This window comes from Microtus oregoni, unplaced genomic scaffold (genome assembly GCF_018167655.1).
Source record: "Microtus oregoni isolate MIOR12 unplaced genomic scaffold, Mior012 000007F_ref0000211, whole genome shotgun sequence".
NCBI lineage: Eukaryota > Metazoa > Chordata > Mammalia > Rodentia > Cricetidae > Microtus > Microtus oregoni.
In genome coordinates, this window is record NW_024543066.1 from 53,339,293 (window position 1) to 53,365,229 (window position 25,937).

The 25,937-nt window shown below is 40.5% G+C and overlaps 1 protein-coding gene across 5 annotated transcripts in view; it reads left to right on the forward strand.

The window, feature by feature from the left end:
- The window catches only part of Ash1l (ASH1 like histone lysine methyltransferase), a 162,365-nt gene that overhangs the window by 53,754 nt on the left and 82,674 nt on the right, over positions 1 to 25,937 (forward strand). For all 5 annotated transcript variants that reach the window (XM_041655483.1, XM_041655482.1, XM_041655484.1 and 2 more), the window contains 4 exons: positions 4,989 to 5,090; positions 14,870 to 15,608; positions 20,429 to 20,608; positions 23,709 to 23,803. In XM_041655483.1, the coding sequence (XP_041511417.1) occupies positions 4,989 to 5,090; positions 14,870 to 15,608; positions 20,429 to 20,608; positions 23,709 to 23,803 (1,116 nt within the window). The remainder of the gene's footprint in view (positions 1 to 4,988; positions 5,091 to 14,869; positions 15,609 to 20,428; positions 20,609 to 23,708; positions 23,804 to 25,937) is intronic.

A 25,937-nucleotide genomic window follows, 5' to 3' on the forward strand; every position in this document is an offset into this window, starting at 1 on the left:
TTTTTTTTTTAAGCAACCTTATGACAGCTATTTGGTCTTCACTTGTTTTTGTGGATACTATGCTCTTAGATTATTGTTTATAATCCATTTGTGTTCTTTTTTCCCTTTTCAATTTTCTGACATTCTTGCACTTTTTCTTGCTATGTGCATACCATCTAGACCATCTTCCCCTTTTTGCCTTCATTGATACAAATATTTTCTGAAAGTCTTGTCTTATAAGTTTATCAAATAATGGACTAATGAAACTCAAAAATACTGTAGTTCAGATGACTGGTGAGGTTTCTTTTTTTTTTTTTAAAGATTTATTTATTTATTATGTATACAGTATTCTGTCTGCTTGGATGCCTACAGTCAGGAAGAGGGCACCAGATCTCATTCCAGATGGTTGTGAGCCACCATGTGGTTGCTGGGAATTGAACTCAGGACCTCTGGAAGAGCAGCCAGTGCTCTTAACCTCTGAGCCATCTCCCCAACCGTGAGGTTTCTTTATATTTCCGAGTTTTTTTTTTTGCTTCTTACGTCCCTCTGTGTATCCTAGTTTGTGAGACCTCGGGCTTCCTCCTTGGTAGCACTCTGCTGTCTTCATTATCAGCAGGCATTAGGAACTGACTCCTGGAATCACTATACCTTTATTATAAGTCCAGTTTTAGTTAAGCATATGTTCTCTTCTTTCTTTGTAATTAATGCTTTACTTATGTGTATGTAGTTCTAAACATGTTTCTAGGCTGTGGTCTGAGTACTGAAACCCCAGCAGTATTCCTAATTAAAAATTCTGTGAACTGAAGAATTTCCATCTATATTCCTTTGTTCTAAATTGAAATGAGAAATGATGGAAACTTACTTATTCCTATTTGTGTGTGTTTGTGCACTTTTTTTGAGGTGGTATCACATTTTCTTGAGCTTAAATTCATATAAACAGACCTTGTTTTGTGGAATCAAGTCTTTGCATATCTTTGCTGGCCAATCTTACCTCACTACAAGTGAAACTGAGTAATGCTTCCCCCAAGCTGGATACAACAAAGTCCTAACTCCACTTAGAAGATAACTGGGAATTAGAAGCACAAAAAATAAATAGGGGAAGCAGAAAACTGCTTTGTCCTTTGTTAAGGAACTAAACAGAAAGCTGGACACCTGGATCCAATTAGTATCTTGGTACATCTGATATTATTGCTGTGGCTTAGATATCAGTCCAGTCCATTCCTAGAGAAACTAAGGTAAAGAGTCAGTACATTAAAAAGATTCTTTTCAGATGACTTTCTATCTTGCAAGTTCTTCCCTGCCCTGGGTGTCCTTGTTTCTGGAGGACATCTGAATTGTGTTCACTTTACAGTTAAGGTAGATATTGATAGCTATAGGTTAGTTTCTTTACATTTAAGGTAGATGTTGATAGCTGTAGGTTAGTTTCTTTACATTTAAGGTAGATGTTGATAGCTGTAGGTTAGTTTCTTTACATTTAAGGTAGATGTTGATAGCTGTAGGTTAGTTTCTTTACATTTAAGGTAGATGTTGATAGCTGTAGGTTAGTTTCTTTTTTTGTTTGTTTGTTTTTCGAGACAGGGTTTCTCTGTAGCTTTGGAGCCTGTCCTGGAACTAGCTCTTTAGACTAGGCAGACCTAGAACTCACAGAGATCCTGCCTTCTGAGTGCTGGGATTAAAGGCATGCACCACTACTGCCAGGCCTATTGGTTACTTTCAACTCCTGACTAGAGTTTGTTTCTGCTTTCCTTAAATTCTTATTTTAAAATTGAATATTCACTTAAATGTGTTAATTATGTTTTTAACATCTAAAATATTTTTTACAATAATGGTGAATTTTCAGCTTAGTGAAGCACAAGTCATTGACATTCTCTCCCCAAGAGAAGAGTAGCGTGACCAGTATCAGGACCCTCTTCCTGTGTAGTAGTCACTAACGTGTATAAGCCACATTGAATTTTGTAAGGTGACATTACATTTACTATACCATTTGGGACTTAAAACGGTCTTACAGTTTAGAGTGCTTTAATAAGCCAGATTAAAGCTTTGCTCCTGATCCTTAATTTACTAAAGCTGGAACAATCAAACCCAGGTTACTTTTCTCCGTACTTACTTGACACCATCCTGCACTCCACTCTGCATTTTGTTTTGTCTTATGTTTGGACATACAGATATGTTGGGGTTTCTGCTGGAAGAGACATGTTAGTTCTTTCTGGATATTCTCCTATTCTTCCCTAATCACTGAACTGTATAATGGAAGTTAACAAGGCAGTAAGTTTATATAGTTGATAAACTTACAGGCTAGTCTTCACATACTTCATGCATCTTTAGCAGGTTGCTTCTTGCTCAAAAGTTACAGCACTGCTTTCCAGTCTTAACTCTGTTTACTTTAAATTGTCGGACATTGTTTTCCCCAGGTATTCTCATCTCTTGCTGCACCTGCTAGCACTGCTTTTGAGCATATCTCATGGATATAATTTTATTCTCTAAATATGCAGTATTGTTAAGAACACCTCTACTCTGTATGAGCAGGGGATTTGAACACACTTCTACAAATGAAAAATGATAGCTTCCTGAATTTTTATTCCAGGCAACTATTACATTCTAATGATACTTTGCTGGCCTCCATTACTTTCAGAAAATGAAAAATGGCTCAGAAGCTAAGTGAGCTAAGCCATCTCTCTCTCTCAATTGTTTCAATTTCTTAGGAATTGCTGTACAATGCTGCCAATAACCATCTCCGGGGATCTGACCCCTATTCCACCTCCCACTGCCTCCTAAGCAGCTCCAGATGCCACCAAAAGAAGGAGCTTTGAAGAAAGTGCCTGTACCCTCTTTACCCTGAGGTGGGTGAGGCCAGGCAGGGTGGTTCTCAGGATACCCTGATGATCAAAGGTATAGTTGAAGCCTCCATGAAGACTTTGAAGATGACCAAAACATTTGGGGAAATTTACCAAATAGCTTAGAAACTGAAGATGGAGCTCAAGAGCAGACAGCACAAATACCATCTGAAGTGTAGTGTGTGATGACACACACAGCCTTAAACAAGCTCCTGTTCTCTGATCTATTTCCTCCCACCTCCAGTCTGACCAAACACCAGCCATGAAAATTCCCCCGATGGATGTTAGTTTATGACTGAAAGAAAACTATTAAAAGTGCTCTTCAGTTCCTTTCTTCCCTGGCTCTTAATCTACCTTGTTTCCCATTCATCAGGAATGCTAATAGAGCGCAGTGACATCTCAAGCGTCTTGGCCACTGTTGTCTTCTAACTTGGCTACATGCCTCGCTAGGAAGAATATATCTGTCCTTATATGAAATCTTAGGTATTAATTCTTAGTCTTCACTGATGCCTTGCCTTTTTACTTCTTAGATGTTTTATTTTATCATACTGTTAGCTCTGTAGTAGACATTCTGAGCCAACACCATGGGGATTTACTATACTGTTTTCAAAAGTCCCTTTTTATATCTCTTTGGAATTCAAAAGTAAACTGTCTTTGTTTTTGAGTAGATCTTACATCTCATCACTGTGTTGTAGAAGTAGGGTGCACTGTCCAGTATCTGACTTCTCAATACTGCCAGTAGCTTACAAAAATAATTCCACTGGTGTTGCTTAAGAAACTAATTAAGCCGGGCAGTGGTGGTGGCGCACGCCTTTTATCCCAGCCCTGGAGAGGCAGAGGCAGGCGGATCTCTGTGAGTTCGAGGCCAGCCTGGTCTATAGAGTAAGTTCCAAGATAGGCTCCAAAGCTACAGAGAAACTCTGTCTTGAAAAAACAAAAAGAAGAAAGAAAGTAATTAAATAAGACAGGTCATATTTTTTCTCCTAGAGGAAGGGAAACCATAGAAACTTAGCTCTGTTTCGTCTGTTCTGTGTTGTCCTTCAAAAATTAAATTCTGTCTTCATTAGAGAGTTAAGTCCTAGAGGCAGTTCCACATAGTCTCCTCTTCAAGCCTTTGGTTTCTTTTGTGCCTCCAATTATATGTTAAAGCTTATTTTACATACAAAAGTGAATGATTTAGAGTGCTTCTAATTCTTTTAACAAAAAATTGATGTTTATTATGTATTTTAAACAGTTGGCTTTTTAGGTTATTATGAAAGAAGTATTAGAAACAAGAATATTTGTGTAGGAAAATAATCGTTCCTGAGCATCATTGTTTCTCCTGCAAAGAGATGCACTGAATTATGTGCTGCACCAGTGTGTGGTTTTGCTAAAATTATTAGACTTTTTAAAGGAAAATTGTTTTGATGACATTTTATAGCTATAAACTAAGTAACCATAAGTGTATACCATTAAAGATGTATCCCACAAATAAATTTATAACCAGTTCTTTCAGAATTTTCTATAGAAGAAAACAGAATTTGAAAATTACTTTGTGAATTGGATAAGATGATGGATTTCACCTGGTGTGGTGGTGGTGCAGTCCTTTAATCCCAGCACCCAGGAGGCAGGGGCAGGCGGATCTCTGTGAGTTCAACATCTGCCTGGTCTACAGAGCGAATGCCAGGACAATCAGAGCTACACAGAGAAACCCTGTCTCAAAAAAATGATGAACTTGAGGTCTAAGCTTCTACTTTTTATCTGAGTCTATTAAATGAAATACCTAAGTTGGATATGCCTTTCTCACATCAGTTATTTCTGAATTACTTGTATTATGTTTTACTGGTTTATATGATGAACTTTAATAAAAAATAAGGAACAGGTTAGACTATCCATTTTTATCAGTAAGTATTTTTTAGTGATGAAACAAAAATCATAATTTATTTTTATCTTACCATTAAAACTAGAGTTCTGTTTCTCTGCTGATATATAAATTCTGTGAGACATGGGAAATTGTGTCAGTAACATCTGGCATGGTTTATCCTCTGCTTGTTTTCTTCTTGTGAGCTTACACGTCCTATTGCTGCAGGGAATGGCAATGGTAGCAGCTGAAATTCCCTGCTCTATCACAGCACGATCTGATAAACACTTCACGTAGTCTTGGATTGACTAGCGTTTCTTTGTTTTTCTTCCAAGGTTCCCAGTCAACTTCAGATAAACCTCCCCAGCGGTCTTCAGAAAGCACAAATTGTAGCCCTACCCATAAAAGGTCTTCATCTGAGAGTACGTCTTCAGCAGGTAAGTGCTATTGTTTTATTACCTGCTACTTAATGAATATCTAAAGCAAACAAAAAAATGGTCTTTTCATCTCAGTGTCAGTGATAATGTATAATGGGAAAATTCAGTCGTTTTACTTTTAAAAATTGAAATGAGGGCACTGGAGCAATGGCTCAGCAGTGGAGAGCATGTGCTGTTGTCAGCACTGGCCTCCACGGGACCTGTCCATGTGCACATACTTAACACACATGACACACACACAATTTTTTGAATTGAAATGATGTAAAATAGTGTATTCTGTAATAATATGGCTTGAAGCTCTTTAATAAATGATTGTTGTTGTGAGTATATTGGCACTTGCCTATAATCTCAACAGTTGGGAGACAGAAGCAGGATTAGGAGTTCAAGGTCATCCATGAAATATTTAAAGATAAATCTCTCAAATATACACATTAAGTATTTAAATTAAAAAAAAAGCAAGCTGGTAATCCCAGCACTGGAGAGACTGAGGCAAGAGATATTGCTATGAATTTGGGGCCAACTTTGGCTACGTTATATGATAATAATAAGGTTCAGAATTACACCTCAGTTGATAAAGAGTGCTTTTCTCGCCTTTATGTACCCCTGGGGTCTTTCCCCAACATTGCAGTTTATATGGAGCTTACCTAGGTTACATAAGACAATATCAAAAGACTTAATAAGGAAGCATATTTCATTGTTTTAGATAAATGACTCTTAAGATGACAATGAAGATAAATGTCATTAAGATGACAATTCTCTAAACCAGTTTATATGTATAATGTGGTCTTTTTGAAATTCATTTGAAATGATGGGCTAATTCTGTAACTCCTGGGGTTAACGCTTTTATCAACAGCACACTATGGCACATGTATACAATATATATTTGTTGCGTTTTTATATATTATGTGTGTGCTTGCTCGTGGTGCACACGTCACATCGCAAATGTGGAGGTCAGAGAACAACTTCCCAAATTTTTCTGATGTTTGTCCTGTGGAACCTGAGACTGAGCATACTGAACACAGGCTGCAAGTGTATTTACTGCTGAGTCATCTCACAGGTACTGATTCTAAGATTTATATAGTGCCCAGCAGATGTGGTGGCTCATGCCTGTAACTGCAGTACTTGGGAGGCTGAACCAAGGGGTTTTCCAAGATTTCAAAGCCAGCCTGAAATACAGAGACCTCGTCTTAAAAAGCATAAAAGTGGGGCGGGCAGTGGTGGTACATGCCTTCAATTCCAGCACTTGGGAAACAGAGGCCAGCAAATCTCTGTGAGTTCAAGGCCAGCCTGGTCTACAGAGAGAATTCTTCGACAGTCTAGAATACCTAGGCTACATAAAGAAACCCTGTCTCGAAAAACAAAATAAGGCCAGGCGGTGGTGGCACACCCCTAATCCCACCAGTTCAGAGTCAGAGTTGTAGTCAGCCTGGTCTACAGAGGGAGTTCCAGGATAGCCGGGGCTACAATAAAGAAAGTAGTCCTTCAGGCTTCAGCTAGTGTATTGGTGAAATCTTTCCTGAAGATAAGTTCCTCCTCTGGTTGACCAATGGCCCCAGCCATTTCCTTCCTTACATTAGATCTCTGTGAGGGAACACTGTTCCAGTTATTTTATAACCAAGGTAGCCGCCGCCGCCGCCGCCACCACCACCACCACCACCACCACTGGGGCTCATTTACTTGAATATTTGGTTTCCAGTGATCGGAACTGTGGGTGAATGTGTTACACATTTGGAGTTGCAGAGATACCCTGATGTATCGGGAAGCCAGGCTATACTGGAGGGATAGGGCCGCAATAGGACAGCTCAGCTCTAGAGAGTAGAGCCACAACAAGACAGCTCTGCTCTGTTCTCTTAAGGGAAAACGTCTTAACAGAGCTGTCTGCTTCTTCTCTGGTCCAAGATGTTACTTCTTTTGCTAATACTGTTCTACAAGGGAAGCCCCTGCAGAAATGTAGCCATCTCTTCTGACTCCTGCTAAAAGTTGTTACTTTTTTCTGCTTTTCCTTGATCAGCCCCCCCTTAAGGAGCGACCTAGCAAGGTTCTTCTTTCTGTTCTGTTCCTCCTTGCTCAGTGCTCAGTGATTGGTTTCCTGCTCCACTTGTCCCTTTTACTCTACAGGAACTATCTGGTAAAGGGTAGGAAGTGTATTCTTGTTGTAGGAAGTGTGTCACTGGGGTTGGGCTCAGACTCTTGTTCTCTGCCCCCATTTTGTGGATAAGATGTAAACTAGCTACTGCTCCAGTTCCATTCCTGCCTGCGGCCATGCTCACCACCATGTTGGACTAACCCTCTGAAACTAAGCTTTCTTATGCTTTCTTTTATAGGCTGCCTTGGTCATGGTGTCTCCTCACAGCACTAGAACAGTAACTAAGATACCTCTTTAATCCTAACACTTGGGAAACAGAAGCAGCCAGATCTATGTGAGTTGAAGGCTAGCTAGGTCTTCATAGTGAAACTCTATCTCTAAGAAAAGAATATCCATTCCTGCCAGGATTATAAACATATAGTATGCTTTATTGAAGCAGAAAGTCTGGAAATAGGGCCTTTGAGTTTATGTTGTTGATATAGGTATAAGTCTCCAAGCTTGATGATCTGAATCACAATAACTATATTTTTTAAAAAATTTTAAAGACGAGAAATAGTTACTCCTAATATACTTCCTTTAAAAATATTTTTATCATATTTATTTATTGTATGTGTTTTTGTCACAAGGGCATAGGACAGAGTCAAAGGACAACTTATAGAAATCAGTTATGCCTTTTTGTTTCTTATTATTTTATTTATTTATTCATTTATTGATTATGTGGCTCCCAGGGATGGAGCTCAGACCTGGAAACAAGTGCTTTTAACCACTGACTAGTCTGTATGACTTTATACATTGACTTTTGGTTCATTTGTTTGTTTTTATGAAGGGGTTGGTGAGATGTTTTTTCAGGCTGGCATAGAGTCATTGTGTAACCCAGCCTGGGCTAGAAATCAAAGAAATCCTGTCTCAGCCTCAGAAATTCTAGGTTTTCAGCCACCACTCGTGTCCTTTCAGTTCATTCTTCTCAAACATGATTCTAATGTTATAAAGACAGTCTTTTTAACAGAAATGAAAAACAGCTAGATGGCTTTATAAAGAGAGAGGACCATTGACTGTAGACCATGGGAATTTTAACTTAAAATATAGGTTTCTGTGAACTTTTTAAAACCATAAAACTTGAGCATATAAGAGAAAAATCTTCATGATAGACAGATTTCAAAGGCTGATCATGGCACTCTGGAGGCTGAGGTAAGAGGGTCACTGTGCAGTTAATACCAACCTGGAGTAATGGATAGTTCCAGTCTTTTGCATAGTATTATGACGTTAGCCTCTAACCCCAGGAGTGGAGAGTTGAGATGGGAGGGTTAGGAATTCAGGGCCGACCTCAACGATGTAATGTTTTATTTTGAAGCTGGCCTTCACTACTTGAGTCCCCATCTCAACAATGAAAAAGGGCGGGGGGGGGGAATAAAAGAAAAGAAAGAAGAAACATTTTTAGTGGTCATGGATATGATCACACCAAAATTTCAGTGTTTGGGAGACGCTCTTTTCATTCCCTGCTACTCCAGAGGCTAACATGTACATGCCTATGCAGGACCTTAGGCTTAAGCCTCAATAGTTAGGGAAAAATAATGAAAGGAGTAATATTTCCTTTACCAAAACCAAACAATTTGTTGTTGGTTAGGGCTGGTATTGCTGTTGGTATCAGTGAGGAGGTAGATGCTGGTGGTCAAGGCCAGCCTGGGTTACAGGAGACCTAAAACCAAGGAGCTAAGTCTTAGGAAGCTGAGAGATGGCACAAAAGGGTGGGGAAGCAGGCCTGGGTGGCCAGCAGAGAACCACGTCAACCAGCACTCTGAAGGAGGAGGCAGATAAATCTGTGAGTTAAGGGGCAGCTTGGGTTATAGAGCCTGTCTCAATTTAAGAAAAAGAAAAAGCCGGGCAGTGGTGGCACACACCTTTAATCCCAACACTTGGGGGGCAGTGGCAGGTGGATCTCTGAGTTTGAGGTCAGCCTGGTCTACAGAGCGAGTTCCAGGACAGGCACCAAAGCTACAGAGAAACCCTGTCTTGAAAAAAAGAAAAAGATTTTCATTTAAGCAAGGAAATTAGGGAAGGGCAAAATAGCTCACTTGATAAAAGCACATGACACCAAGCCTAAAGAATAAACTGTGATCTCAGACCCCATGCTAAAGAGAAAACCAGCTCCCATAACTTGTTCCCTGACCTTTCCATACATGAGCTATGCTACAAATGCTCCCCCCACACACAGTAAGTTCAGTTTCATGTCCCATAATTTTCTATTTTTTATACAGTCAATCCATTTGTTTGTTTTGGTTGGCTTTGTTCTGTGAGACAGGGTTTTTCTATCTAGCCCTGACCTGAAACTTGCTCTGTAGACAGGCTGGCCTTAAACTCACAGAAATCCATCTGCTTCTGATTCCTGAGTGCTAGGATTAAAGGTGTGTGCCATCACTGTCTGACTAATGAGTTTCTTTTAAAGATGCTAAGGAAAAAAGGGACCAGAGAGATGGCTCAGCAGGTAAGAGCACTTGCAGTATTAAAGAGTACATTGATTCTGTTCCCATCATCCACATAGTCGTTTACAGCCACCTGCAACTTCAGTTACTCTGGATCCCGACAGACCCTGTCTTTTGTCCTCCAAAGGCCAAAATGTGGTTTGGTCACACTTAAATAAATTCAGTCAAAAAAAAAAAAAAAAGCAAACACACACCAAAAACACAACGTAGGTGTAGATGTAGGAGAGATTACTGATGGATTGATTATTGATGGATTGATGGCTAAGAACATTTTTGTAGCTATCCCAGCACTTCTTGCTCTTGAAGCAAGGTTCGGAGAACACACATGGTTGTTGACAAACATGCATGAATCCAGTTCCAGGGCATCTTCTGAACTACACATCAAGTATTGGGAGGCCGTTTCTGGGAACAAAAGTCACAGAAGTTTGACAAAACATGCAACTTACAGGATGAGATGGTAATTTAGTAGGAGGAATATATATAAATATATGTAACTCCAGCTATTCGAAAGGTTTAAAAAGCACTCTGGCTGAACTTTTTGTCTTAAAGTTCCCCTGCAGAGGACAACCAGTAGCAGCACTGTACTAAGTTAAGGCCATAAACCAGTTGAGTTTAATTTTATACCTCCTGGGGCTGGAGAAATGGCTCAGTGGTTAAGAGCGATTGCCTGTTCTTCCAAAGGTCCTGAGTTCAATTCCCGGCAACCACATGGTGGCTCACAACCATCTGTAATGAGATCTGGTGCCCTCTTCTGGCCCTCTTACACACAGACAGAATATTAAATAAATAAATAAAAAAATTTTATACCCCCTGTGTCAATCAGGGTTCTCTAGAGGAACAGAATCTATGGGGGAGGGGTTTATATATAAAGGGAACGTAGTAAAAAGGCTTGCAGGCTCTGATCCAGCTAGTCCAACAGTGACTGTCTACCAATGGAAAGGCCATCTTCAGAGTACTGAGATGTGTTTCTGCTTTCAGTTGAGGAAGAATTGGGAATGAGAGATTTTTATTTTCCTCCAGAGGGAGGATTGTATCAGTACTGATCAAGATATGGACTGGTTGTTGATGATACCAGTTCTGGTTCTGCAAAGTAGTTCAAAGAAGTCCTTGTGATTTAGAGGGCAAGAGGAGTCTCAGATGATACTTGTGCTCTGGGGTTTCTCACTTCATAAATAATTGCCCTTACGGAACTTGGGGCGTTGATTATTCTTCTGAGAATCCAACGTGACTGCAGGTTTAGGATAGTAACTTCTCTTTGCCTTCAGCTTTGAAAGGCAAAAAGATTAGAGCTAGGATAGACAACCGTTCCTTTATGGATTAACCTGCCTGGGCTCAGAATTAGTCAGGTAAGCCAAAGTAAAAGACAGACACAATGAAGGCAGAAGGCCCTGCTTTGGGGCCTAAGATAGGAATCACTTCAAAGACAGATTCTAAGTGCCACACAATTTTATTGTTTGGCTGTAGATTTCCAGCTTTTTCCATTATATAAACTTCTAGAAAGGCAGATATCATAAGTATTAAGAGGAAACAAACAGTGGGTACCTCCTTGACCTGCTCCTGTGATGTTGTCAATGAAAGGGTACCTAAGGAACTTTTTAGGCTACTCGAAATATTTTTGTTTTTCTGTGTTGAGTAATAGCAAGAGTGTGTGTGTGTATAGTTCTTGCAGTGTGGGTTTTAGGGTTACAGTAAGAAGCTACTCTGACAGTCCTAAAAAGCTGTTCTCCTCCACTAGCCCTTAATTTGCCAATTCAAGGCACAATAGTGGAATTCAGAAAGCAGAAAAGGGATCTTTATTCAATATGGCCACATTGGAAAGAAACAGAGATCCAGTTATATATCTCATCCCTCCCCTACCTTGTTCAATTTTTAGGATTTTAACATCAAGTTACTGGGATTGTTAGGAAAAATCCATTTCCTGATGAGATAGATGTTTTGGTAATTGCTAGTACTTAATAGGGAAATATTTGGGATTGGGTTAGAGAGGTGGTTCAGTGATTAAAAGCAATTATTGGCCTTCTAAAGGACCTGATTTTTGCTCCTAGCATTTCTTATTCTCCTCTGGTATCAGAAAGCATCTGTACCCCTGTGATGTAGACACATAAATAAAAGTAAAATCTTAAAAAACTAGATTAATAACATATTTTTCCCATGTTTGTTTTTGAATAGGGACTCATATAATCCAGATTGGACTCAAACTCACTGTGTAGCCAAAGTTATCTTCAACATTTGATCTTCCAGCCTCTACCACTCTCCCACATGCTGGATTTTTTCCCCCAAAACTTGATACATGATATTGTTACATACTAGGTAGACACTTTTTTAAACTGAACCCCAACTCTTAATACCATTTTCTTAATTTTAAAATGTGTGTGTGCGTCTGTGTGCTTGAGCGTGTGCGTGCACTCATGTATGCAGGCTACTGTCAGAGGACAGCTTTGAAAAGTTACATCTCTCCTTCCACTGTAGGCCCAGGGTTTGAACTCAGGTTATCAGCAAATGCCTTTACCCTAAGCTATCTCGCCAGCACTAATTTTAAATATTTTTGGATAGAGTTTTGCTGTGCCCTACTGTCTCAGTCCCCACTCAGTAGCTCAGGCTGATGTGAAGTTTGTGGTAATCCTTCCGGCTCAGCCTCCTGTATGCTGAAGTTACACAGTTATTAGCCACCATGCATGTCAGCTAATGGCACATTTTAGAAACATGTAGATAAGTCCATTAATTAATAAACTATGACCAGGAAAGGCTCCAAAACCACAGAGAAACCCTGTCTCGAAAAACCAAAAAAAAAAAAAAAAAAAAAAACTATGACCTGTGGGTAATAATAATAATAAATTATGAGTTTAGAGACTTAATTACTTTCCTGTTATTAACAATGCCTTTGGGGCTGGAGAGATGGCTCAGTGGTTAAGAGCATTGCCTGTTCTTCCAAAGGTCCTGAGTTCAATTCCCAGCAACCACATGGTGGCTCACAACCATCTGTAAAGAGGTGTGGCGCCCTCTTCTGGCCTTCAGGCATACACACAGACAGAATATTGTATACATAATAAATAAATAATTAAAAAAAACAATGCCTTAGAAGAAGAAACTTAAGGGATAAACGGTTTATTTTAGCTCACAGTTAAAGCTACAGTTCATCTTTGTCAGGGCAACAGGAACATGAAACAGCTTGTCACATCATATCCACAGTCAGGAAATGAAGAAGGATAAATAAAAGCTGCTTCTCTGTTCCCCTTCTCAAGGTCCCATTTAGAAGAAGGACACCACTCACTGTGGTGGATGGTCTTCCACCTCATTAACTAAGTCCCAATTGGGCTGAAGACATGACTCGGCAGGTAGATCTAAACACACTGCAGAAGCCTGATAGCCTGCATTCTTCCCTTCCAAATCCACAGCAAAATGGAAGGTGAACCTAAAACACAGTGTTGTTCTCTGACCTCCATACATGTACACTTGTGTACACAAATACAAGCAATAATTCTTTTAGAAAGATAACCTCTTTTTTGGTTTTTTGTTTGTTTGTTTGTTTGTTTTTGTTTTTGTTTTTTGAGACAGGGTTTCTCTGTGGTTTTGGAGCCTGTCCTGGAACTAGCTCATGTAGACCAGGCTGACCTCGAACTCACAGAGATCCGCCTGCCTCTGCCTGCCGAGTGCTGGGATTTTTTTGGGGGGGGGGGATTTGAGGCAGTGTTTCTCTGTAGCTTTGGAGCCTGTCCTGGAACTAGCTCTTGTAGACCAGGCTGTCCTCGAACTCACAGAGATCCGCCTGCCTCTGCCTCCCCAGTGCTGGGATTAAAGGCATGTGCTACCGCCCGGCCAAGAAAGATCTCTTACAATCGTGTTCAGAACCCCCATCTCGCAGGTATTTTGTCAAGTTGAAATTAACACTCACCTAACCCCATCACAACACCACCCCTTATCAGGTTGACACCCAAGCACACCACTTTTAAATGTGACCTTCCATCCCAGGTCCTCATACTCTGAAGATATAAAGTGCATTCAGTCCAGCCCTTATGGTAACCCTTATTCATGGAGGTAGGGAAGTGATTCTGTCATTCAGCACACTTCTTGAAAGAATATGTATTTGGTTCCAAATAAAAATAATATGGATAGCCCGTGAGAAACAGCACACAAGAGTGGACCCCACCCACCCCACCCCCACAAATACAAATTTGGATCCACATGAACACATTTACAAAAACCTCACAGGTGTGGCATATTACACCTTTAATTCTAGAATGTAGAAGGCTAAGGAAGGAAGATAACCTTATCTGGTGAGTTCCAGGCCAGCCTGGGCCACAGTGTAACACCCTGTTTGAAAAATCCCAGCACTCGGGAGGCAGAGGCAGGCGGATCTCTGTGAGTTCGAGACCCGCCTGGTCTACAAGAGCTAGTTCCAGGACAGGCTCCAAAACCACAGAGAAACCCTGTCTCGAAAAACCAAAAAAAAAAAAAAAGAAAAGAAAAGAAAAACAAGAAAAATCAGGAAGAAAGAAAGGAACCCATCTTGCTCAGGATTTAGCTGAGTGGTAAACAACTTGCCTGATATGGGCAAGTCTATGGATTAGACCCCCAGCAATCAGACAAGTTTAGCTCTTTATCCAGTCTTTAACTGTATAGCCTTTATCTTTTGTTAATATAGAAAGTTACTTAGCCGGGCATGGTGGAACACACCTGTAAATACAGTACTTTGGGAGACAGAGACTGAGGATTAGGAATAATTTCAAATATAGTAGATTCACGGCCATTCTGAGCTACAGAAGACCTGTCTTAAACAAAATAAAAGTAGGAGCGGGGAGATGGCTTAGTTAAAAATACTGTTCTCCAGAATAGTTGGGTTCATTTCCCAACACCCATATCCAGCAGCTCACTAACTTCCTAACTTCAGGGTATCAGACTCTCTTTTCTGCTCTCTGTAGGCACCTTTGTGCACATGCCATACACATACATATACATAAATTAAAAATAAATATTTAATTAATAAAATTAAAAGCTGGTTGATTTCCTATAATCCTAGCACTCAGAAGACAGGCAGGAAGGATCGATCGCCACAGCTTCAAGACCAGCCTGGTTTGCCTGGTGCATTCTGAGCCAGCGAAAGCTTTGTAGCACAGCCTTATCTCAAAAGGCGAAGAAAAAAAAATAGAGACAGAGCAATTTAGATAACTCAGTGATCAATTTTTTGTCTGTGTGTGCTGTGTTGTCTCTTTTAGTGAATGGAATTCCCTCCAGAAGTCCCAGATTGGTTGCATCTATGGATGATTCTGTAGACAGTCTGTTGCAACGGATAGTACAACATGATGAGCAAGAGTCCATGGAGAAAAGTACCGATGCCGCAGTTACAACTGTGTCTGTACCACCTTCCTCCAGTCCAGGCCATAGCTATAGCAAAGAGCGAGCCCTAGGTAAATCAGATAGTCTTCTAATGTCTGCGGTCCCAGGTGACTCTTGTAATAATAATGTCCCACTTCTTTCTGAAAAGTTAGCAAGTCGATGTTCTCCCCATCATATCAAGAGAAGTGTAGTAGAAGCCATGCAGCGCCAAGCTCGGAAAATGTGCAATTATGACAAAATCTTGGCCACCAAGAAAAACCTGGACCACGTCAATAAAATTTTAAAAGCCAAAAAACTTCAAAGGCAGGCCAGGACAGGGAACAATTTTGTGAAACGCAGACCAGGTCGACCTCGGAAATGTCCCCTCCAAGCCGTGGTATCAATGCAAGCATTCCAGGCTGCCCAGTTGGTCAATCCAGAATTGAATGAAGGTGAAGAAGTAGCGCTGCACCTAAGTCCAGACACAGTTACTGATGTGATCGAGGCTGTGGTTCAGAGTGTGAACCTTAATTCAGAACATAAGAAGGGGTTGAAGAGGAAAAATTGGCTGTTAGAAGAACAAACTAGGAAAAAGCAGAAGACAATACCAGAGGAAGAAGAACAAGAAAACAATAAAAGGTAATTTCTTTCTTAAGATATTATAGTCTAAATAACAGCACTCTAACTTCTTTATTTTCTTGTTTATCTTCTATATGTGTGTATGCATACGATGGCAGGTATAGGGGAACCCCAAAGACAATCTGTGAGATCTCTTCCACCACATGGGTCCCAGACATCAAATTTGGCTCATTGGGCTTGGCAGTTGACATCTTCACTGATGAACTAATTCTCCAAGACCAGCTTAAGTGTCTCCAAATTGTACTATATTTATGTAACGGGATCTTCCTTCTTTCCTTCCTTCCTTCCTTTTTTTTTTTTTTCCAAGACACGCGATTTCTCTGTGTATCTCTGACTGTCCTGGTACTTGCTTTATAGACCAGGCTGACCTCAATCACCAAGATCTACCTGCCTCTGCCCCAGACTGCTGGCTTCTTTAGGCTGTTTTCTTTTTTTGTTTGTTTTATAGGTAAGGCTGGCCTTGAACTACCAGAGATCAGCCTGGCCCTGCCTCCTGAGTGTTAGGATTAAAGGCGAGTGCCACCACACCCTGCCAAAGACTGTTTTCTATACATAAGAATGCATGCCAATGGGGCTGGAGAGGTGGCTCAGTGGTTAAGAGCATTGCCTGCTCTTCCAAAGGTTCTGAGTTCAATTCCCAGCAACCACATGGTGTCTCACAACCATCTGTAATGAGGTCTCGTGCCCTCTTCTGGCCTGCAGACATACACACAGACAGAATATTGTATACATAATAAATAAATAAATAAATAAATAAATAAATAAATATTTAAAAAAAAAGAATGCATGCCAATGATTCCAGGTTGAAGAACAATCTGGAGTTTTAAGGTCAATCTGAGCTATACTGATATTGAATTTCAGCCATCCTAGGCCACATAATATAGCTAGAGTCTTTTTTTAAAACACAAGGTGGCCATAAAATTATTTTGATATAGTAAAAAAAGTAAAAGGGCCTAAGAGTCAAAGCAAAAAAAAAAAAATGAACCTTTACTTAATGAATTCAAGAGTCTAATATGATAAACAGCCAAAAGAATTTATTGAGCTCTACATTTTTCTCTGCTCCCCTCCCTGCCTCTCCTTTCCCCTTCAACCCTCCCCCAATGTCCCCATGCTCCCTATTTTTGGTTTGTCGAGACAAGATCCACCTTCCTCTGCCTCCTGAGTGCTGGGATTAAAGGCGTGCATCACCATCACCTGGCTGGTTCCTGCTCTTTTTCTCATTATTTCTGTTTCTATAATTCCTTTGGCTTGTGTTTTTTTTTTTAATTGTTTCTATCTCAATTTTTAAGACCTGAATAGTTTCTTTTATATGTTTGGTTTCTTTTTCTTGGTTTTCTTTAAGTGATTTGCTGATGCCTTCCAATTTTTTGTTTGTTTTTTCTCCATTTTTTTAAGAGAATTTCTCATTTCATCTTTAAGAATTTCAAACATTCTCTTAAGGTTATTTTTTAGATCATGTTCTTCTCTTTTATCCATATTTGGTTGTTCAGGTTTGCTTTTGTAGGGTCTTTAGGTTCTACTTGTATTGTGTTGCTCTTTGTGGTGTAGCATGTGATCTTACCTTTTCTACTATCTTTTCCTCTAATAGGTGTTGTTGGGGCTGTCTGAGATTCTGTTGAATAATCTTCTAGGTGACAGTTAATCCAAAGCTCAGATGGTTGTTCCTCATGGTGCAGTCATTTTCACAGTTCTAGTTACCCCGTTAGTTACTCCATATTCCTGGAGGTAGCCCAGTGCTCCTGGGTTTTGGTCTGCTCCCTTGGAGATTGCTGTCTCAGGCCTACTTTGGCCTAGGCTGCTGGCTATGATTTGTTTCTGTAAATCCTGGCCTGGATCTCTCCTGCAGAAGTCCCTAGGTTGGAGTTGGACCTGGAAATGTTTCTGGCTCCAGTCTACTGCCTCGGTGGTCCCAGGCTCAGGTGCGCCTGAACCCCTGCAGAGGACCTGCTTATTTCCTCAGAGTTCACAGACTCATGCTCAGACACGCAGGGGTTCCAGGTTCCTGCCTATTCCCTTTGATGTCCCAGACCAATGCCCGAACCTACAGAGGACCTGGCTCAGGCCTACTCTCTCTGAGGTCCCAGACTTGTGCCTAGCCCGCTGAGATCTTTGGTTCCTTCCTGTTTCCTCGGAGGACCCAGGTTAACTCACCCCCAGACTGACAGTGGTCCTGGCTCCAGCCTAGTTCCTGGGAGGTCCTAGACTCTCACCCAGACCCACCGGCATGTTAACTTAGGTCTACTCCCTTGAAGGTTCCAGATTCACATCCGGACCCTCAGCAGTCTCTTGCTCTGGCTCACTTGTTCAGCGGTTACTCCCTTGTACCTGTTCCGGTGGAAATTGTTGACTCTGGATCTGGTTGCTGGCTCAATCCTGATCCGCCCATGTCCCAGGACTGGGTTTGCTCCTGGCTTCTGCTCCTGGTGGAGCTTGTTCTCTCTGTGTCCTAGGTTCAGTCCCACTCTGGTGGAGATCGCAGACTCTGAGTCAGGTCCTTGGATCAATTCTGGTTTGCCAGTGTCCCAGGACTGAGTTGGCTCCTGGGATTGGATTTGCTCCTGGCTTGTAACCTTGAAATTCTTATATCCTGCTTCCTCTCCCTCTCTTGTTTTCTTCATTGGTGACTTTCAGCACATTTATTATCATTTGCTTTGTTTTATTTGAGTTGATCATCCTCATGGTGACTTAGATTCATATAACTTCAAGTTTATACTTTTATCAAATTTAAAGAGATTTCAGCCATAGCTATTTAAATGTTGTTACATTGTAACTTATTGAACTACAACCTAGCTGTAGTTCCAAGCTGTTTTCTTGTTTGTTTGTTTGTTTGTTTGTTTTAAATTGGTCTTCTAAAAGAGCAAAGTGCTGGAGAGATGGCTCAGAGGTTAAGAGCATTGCCTGCTCTTCCAAAGGTCCTGAGTTCAATTCCCAGCAACCACATGGTGGCTCACAACCATCTGTAATGAGGTCTGGTGCCCTCTTCTGGCCTGCAGGCACACATAGACAGAATATTGTATACATAATAAATAAATAAATAAATTTAAAAAAAATAAAATAAAAGAGCAAAGTGTACTCTTAACTACTGTGCTATTGCTCTAGTCCTTGGTACTGCCTAGGATGGCCTTGAACTTGTGATCCTCCTCTCCTGCAGACCCTACTGGTGTGTACCGCAAACAGTAGATTTGTTTAATATAAAATGTTTGAGGACCAAAGGGGTAGGTAGAGGTGTGTGTGTGTGTGTGTGTGTGTGGTGTTAAGTTTTTTGTTTTTCGAGACAGGGTTTCTCTGTAGCTTTGGAGCCTGTCCTGGAACTAGAGCTTGAAGCCCAGTCTGGCCTTAAACTCACAGAGATCCATCTGCCTCTGCCTCCTAAGTACTGGGATTAAAGGCATATGTTAATTTTTTGGGAAAGTTCTCAGTAAATTGTCCAAATAGGCCTTGAACTTGACTTCACTCAGCCTCAGCCTACATAGTAGTTTTGTTTATAGACTTGCACCACCATCAGGTTTACTTTGAAAATTTTTTGTTGTTATCGTTGGTTAAATACAATCATACCCTGTATGCTAGGCTACTTTCACATGGATGTCTTCCTTCATTAGTCTCTAGCATCTGGGATTACAGGTATGAGCCAGAATGCTGAACTGCTCTGATTTTGATTTTCTGAGATAAGGTGACCCTGAACTTGGCTGTACAGCTAAGAATGATTTGAACTTATATTTCTGCATCCTTTGTTTTTAGTGAATTTGTTTTTATTTGTGTGCATTGCTGTTTTACCTGTGTGTGTATCTGTGTGAAGGTATCAGATCCCCTGGAGCTGGAGTTACAGATAGTTGTGAATTACTATGTGGGTTCTTCAACTTGAACCCAGGTCCTCTGAAAGAGCAATTCTTAACTGCTAATCCATCTCTCTAGCCCTTTGGCTCAACTTGTTAAGCAATAGGATTAAAAGCACTAACCAATACATCCAAGGCACTAACCAATACACTGTGCCTTGGTGTTTCTTTTTGTTTTTGATTGTTTACCCCCACCCTCCAAGACAGGGTTCCATTGTGTAGCCCTGGCTGTCCTGGAATTTGCACTATAGACCAGACTGGCCTCAAACTCAGATATGCCTGCTTCTGCCTCCTGAGTGATGGGGATTAAATGTGTGAGCCATCCACCCAACTTTTTTTATTTATTTATTTGTTCATTTATTTATTTATTTGGTTTTTTGAGGTAGGGTTTCTCTGTAGCTTTGGAGCCTGTCCTGGACTAGCTCTTGTAGACCAGGCTGGCCTTGAACTTACAGAGATCCACCTGCCTCCTGAGTGCTTTTTTTCTTTAAGACAGGGTCTTACTGTGTAGCGTTGGCTAGCCTAGAACTATGTAGTATATACCAAGCTGTCCACCAGCTCATAGAACAGTGTTTGTGTAACGGCGTAAACGAATGCAGACAGATTGTAAATATATATAACTTTAATGGAAAAATAGACTTACAGAACCACCGTTCCTGCGGAGACCAGGAAAGCAGAAGCAAGTGCTGCAAGCACCTCGCCAGATTTATAGGTAATTATTAGCCCGAATTGAACACGCCACTTAGGGGTGGGACTTATCCCTACATGATTGTCTCTGAAATTAAAAGTGGGCATCAACATGCCTGATGCATGGCTGTAAGGTCAGTGCATGGGAATAGGAGCCACAAAAATCAGGATCTGAAGATCATTATTGTCTACACAGCAGGTTCAAGGCTAAGACTCCGCCTCGAAAATTACAGCAAATCCACATGTATGTGTGTGTATAATTATTTTTCACAATAACATCTTTAAATTATTTTTTTCTAGTTTTATAGAAACACCAGCTGAAATTCCCATTCCTCTTGAAATCCCCACCGAACCTTCTGAACCTGAAAGTACCTTGCAACCTGTGCTCGCTCTCATCCCACGAGAAAAGAAGGCCCCACGTCCTCCAAAGAAAAAGTACCAGAGAGCTGGGCTGTATTCTGATGTTTACAAAACCACAGAGTAAGTAGTGGCGACTGAAAGCTTATATTTTCTTATCCCTATTTCCACCATAGCTTTATAATTTTTACATTTCTGTAATCCAGTCTCCTCTCTACCACCTCAGACTGGGTGGCAGGCACCTTTAACCAATGAGCCTGAACAAAATATTTTTTTCACTACCAAAAACCAGTGTATATATAGCATTATATATGTGTAATGTGTATTGTATATGTACCGGTCTCGAGTACCTGAGTACTCACTGGACTGTTGATGCCACACTGTGTTACAGGTTATAATTATCATCCCTGATGTTTGCCTCTCTCTTCTACTTTCATTCTGTCAGTTGGAGTCTAATTATGCCTTTTATTGTTTGAAAATAAGAATGAAAGCTAGGTGTGCTGGTGTACACCTGAAATGCCAGTACTCTGGAAGCAGAGGCAGGAGGATTGCCTCTTGTTCAAGGACATCATTCTTTACATAGTTCATATCAGGCCTGCCAGAACGTTTCTTAAGTTTAAAAAAACGGGGGGGCTGGAGAGATAGCTCAGAGGTTAAGAGCTATTGCCTGCTCTTCCAGAGGTCCTGAGTTCAATTCCCAGCAACCACATGGTGGCTCACAACCATCTGTAATGGGGTCTGGTGCCCTCTTCTGGCCTTCGGGCATACACACAGACAGAATATTGTATACATAATAAATAAATAAATATTTAAAAAAAAAAGTTTAAAAAAAAATTAGCCGGGCAGTGGTGGCGCACACCTTTAGTGCCAGCACTCGGGGGGCAAAGGCAGGCAGATCTCTGTGAGTTCGAGGCCAACCTGGTCTACAAGAGTTGGTTCCATGACAGGTTCTACAACTACAGCAAAACCCTGTCTTGAAAATCAAAGAAAATAAAAATAAAAAATAAATTAATTAATTAAATAAATAAAACCAATAGGATGCTAAATAGCATTGTCTGCATAAGTAAATGTATTTTAAATTTCATTGATTAAATTGTCAAATGAATAGTTTGAAGAATTTTATAATTCCTTGATACAACTTGATCAGTACTCCTTTGTTACTTTTTGACACAGTCTGAAACTGACTGTGTAGAGCATACTAGCCCACCAGGTGGCAGGGATCACTGGTGTTTAGTGTAATTAGAAAACTTGGGGCTGGATATAGAGATCGTTTATGCTGAAAATTTTAAGTCAGGTTTTCAGTGCTTCATAACCTGAATATGGTTGGGCTTGTCTGTAACCCAGCACTGTAGAGGGTGCCGAGGAGGGAGGAGAAGATGTTGAAAGCCACCCTTACCACATAGACAATTTTAGACCAGCATGGCCTGCATAAAACCCTGTCTTTTAGGGGCAGGGGGTGTGGTGTGGGTTTTTTTTGTTGTTGTTGTTTTTTTAAAAAAAAATTTTATTGATATTTATTGAGCTCTACATTTTTCTCTGCTCCCCTCTCTGCCTCTCCCCTCCCCTTCAATCCTCCCCCAAGGTCCCCATGCTCCCAGTTTACTCAGGAAATCTTGTCTTTTTCTACTTTCTACTTCCCATGTAGATTAGATCTATGTAAGTCTCTCTTAGTGTCCTTATTGTTGTCTAAGTTCTCTGGGATTGTGGTTTGTAGGCTGGCTTTCTTTGCTTTATGTTTAAAAACCACCTAGGAGTGAGTACATGTGATACTTGTCTTTCTATGGCTGGATTACCTCACTCAAAATAATGTTTTCTAGCTCCATCTATTTTCCTGCAAAATTCAAGCTGTCGTTATTTTTTTCTGCTGTGTAGTACTCCATTGTGTAAAATGTACCACATTTTTTTCTTTATCCATTCTCTGATCGAGGGGCATTTAGGTTGTTTCCAGGTTCTGGCTATGACAAACAAAGCTGCTATGAACATCGTTGAGCTGGGTGTGGATTTTTAAACACCAAGGAGGTATTCATGGTATAAAGTTAAAAACTAGTCAAAGTGCTGGGATTAAAGGCATGAGCTGTATCATCTGGCCTTAATTCAGTTTTTTATTTAAAAATGTAAACAACAAAAACCTGAAACAGTCACTTAGCCAGCCAAGTAGTTCAGGGGGTAATTTTAAAGTTTTTTTTTTTAATCCTATCACTTTAGAGTAATGCAGGTAGATTTCTGTGAATTTGAAGCTCGCCTACATAGCAAGTTCCTAGCCAGCTAGAGCTACATATGCAGTGAGACCCTGTCTCAAAAAATAAAGAAACCTGGCTATGAGGCTCAGAACATAGCAGGAAAGTATAAAACTGAAAGAAGACTAAATTTAAGAGCCCCAGCCCTTGGGGTGTGGTGTGTTTGTAGAATTTCCAGCACAGGCCTGCTCTTTCCAATATGACCCTGTTTTACCCAAGAACAATTTCCATGGCCCAGGTATGTATACATATAAAAGAGATATATGTCAGAGAGGTTATTGTGAAACCCCCAAACTGGACTACTCTGTGTGTATAAGGACAGTTTATTGGGAATCAAAATGCTAAGGCTATCTCTGGTGGCAGAGAACAGAAACTTGTGGGAAAGTATTTTCTGTGATGGCAGGGTGCAGGCTGTTTGAATTAGCTGGTAAACAGGGAATTTAGGTGGTCAGGGCTACAGACTATCACACGTGGTCAGCCAGGGCTGCTGTTGAATGAATAAAATTGTTAGAGAATATTAAAGAACTTCTTTTTAAAGGGAATTTCCAGAATTTAAGATTTTTTTATTTATGTTCATATTCATAGGTGCTCAAAGGTACAGGAGAGTACATGCAGAGGATAGAGTCGCAGGCACGGGTGCTAGGACTCAAACTCAGGTCCTCTCTAAGGAGCTGGCAGTGCTATTAACTGCTGAGCCATTTCTCTAACCCCGGGTTGTTGTTTTTTTAAGTACATTATTAGATTACATTTTTTCTTTCTGTTTATTTATTGGAAAGGGGCCAGCATACATGCATGTTGAAGGAAAAGATAGTGTTCAGAAGTTAAGTCTCCTTTAACAATATAGTTTCCAGGGCTCTAACTCGGCTTGTCAGTCTTGGTGGGAAGTGCCTTTATATACTGAATCATCTTTTCAGATATAATTTATTTTCATTTGACCTCAGGAAGAAATTTAATTGCCTTTGTTTCTTACTCTTTTCTCATCACAGCCCAAAGAGCCGATTAATCCAGTTAAAAAAAGAGAAGCTGGAATATACTCCAGGAGAGCATGAATATGGATTGTTCCCAGCACCAATTCACGTCGGTGAGTACTGAGTCCACATAATTTATTGGTAAGAATAAACTATATATGTTTAATTTAGGGGAAGTGCTTCTGTTCTTAGTTCTCCTGGGTTCAAGTTCTTTATCATTGATTTATAAGATATTCCCAATAATTCTCACCAAGGATGTGGGACTGTAGCTCAGTTGATATGAGTATATGCCTAACAAATATAAAGCCTGGATTGGATCCCCATAAGTATTTCATGAACCAGGAGCATGCACTAGGCAGAGAACATGCACGTAACTTTGTCCCTCAAGCTGAAGGCAAGAAGATCAAGGACATCCTCAGCTGACTCTCTAACTCTAACACAGTGAGTTAGAGAGCAGCCTGGAGCTCTGCATGAAAGGTAGAAGGAAAGAGGGAGGGAAAATACACTCTGCCATGGATCTGTTCATCAGCCCTGCTTTTCTTGTTTTATCATGGAATTAGCCAAGCAATGGGCATCATTCTTTTTCTTCCAAATGAGAATTTTGAGTAGGCTCTCCTGGGACGTCATTTAAAGCAGACATCGATCAAGGACATTCTTTAAATAGATCTTTCTTTTTATTGTTTATTTGCTTGGGAGTTTATTTTTGTTAAGATAAAGTCTTGCATAAAGGTAAGCTTTAACTTGATAGCAACGACCTTAAACTACTGACCCTCCTGACTTTATCTTCCAAATTCTGGGATTATAAACTGCTTGCCATTCCCAGTCTTCACCTCACTGTTTAGAAATTAAGTACTATCTCTTGCTTCAAGGAAAGGAATGGCAGGTTGCCTTAGTTGCTTTTTCTGCTGCTGAGATAAGTACCCTAGGAAAAGCAACATGAGGGGAGAAAGGGCTTATTTTGGCTCACTTTCTACCATGAATGTAGTCCAGTCCCACCCACAATTAAGATTAGTCTTTCCATATTAAATTAATATAATCAATATAATCCTTAGGCAACAGGCATTGCCTAAGGGCTCATCGGTCAGATGAGTCTTCATTCTGTCAAGTTGAAAATTAATACTAATGTCATAACTCTACCACTTGTCAACTTGACTCCTATACACACATCACTTGACTTTTGCCCAAGGCTCATTACCATATTATAATGTAAAGGACATTCACTCCAGCTTTAGAAGTCTGCAAAGTTTTTCAAAATTGTAGCACAGGGGCCTGGAGAGATGTCTCAGAGGTTAAGAGCACTGGCTGCTCTTCCAAAGGTTCTGAGTTCAATTCCCAGCAACCACATGGTGGTTCACAACCATCTGTTCTGAGATCTGGCACCCTTCTCTGGCATGCTGGCATACATCAAGGCAGAATGTTGTATACATAATAAATCTTAAAAAAAAAAAAATTGTAGCACATTAAGTCAGTTTTTAGTTGGGCATTGGTGGCACACACCTTTAATCTCAGCACTCAGCAGAGCTAGGTGTATTTTGGAGTTTGAAGCCAGCCTGGTCCTACATAGTGAGTTTTAGGACAGCTGGGTCAACACAGAGAAACCCTCTCTCAAAAAAGTAAAAGTGAGTTTCTAGCCAAGTGTGATAACACATAACCTTTAATCCCAGCACTTGGGAAGAAGACTATCTATTGCTATACAGTAAGACCTCATTTCAAAAAAAAAAAAAAAATCAGTTTCCAATAAAATTTTTAAAAAAATACATAGACATATTTTCAACTTAACAGCACAGAGTAAATATTCCTATTTTAAGAAGAAAGAACTCAGGCATAACAAGGAACAATCACACCAAAGCAAAATAAAAATTTAGCAGAGCAAACACTAAATCCCATAGTTCCATCTCCATCGTTGGGGGCTCATCGTATAATCAACTGGGCTACAAAAGGCTTGAGTAGCACCAACCCTTAATCTCTACTGCAGGCAGCACACTTAGATTCTACACGCACACCTCTCTCTGGTGTGTATCCCATGGTCCTGGAGTCTCCATTTCGGTTTAGGTTTCATCTTCCCAGCTTAACACACTGGCCTTCAGGGGCCTTCTTGTAAGACACATTCCCTAGCCAGAGCTGCTCTTGAAATCACAGAAAATTCCACGACTCCGTCAGTCTTACAGCTTTCTTACCTTCACCCCAGTTACAAGTGGATAACGCTGCTTAAGTCTCCTCCCTTCTTGGCATGTAGCCTGACCCCCT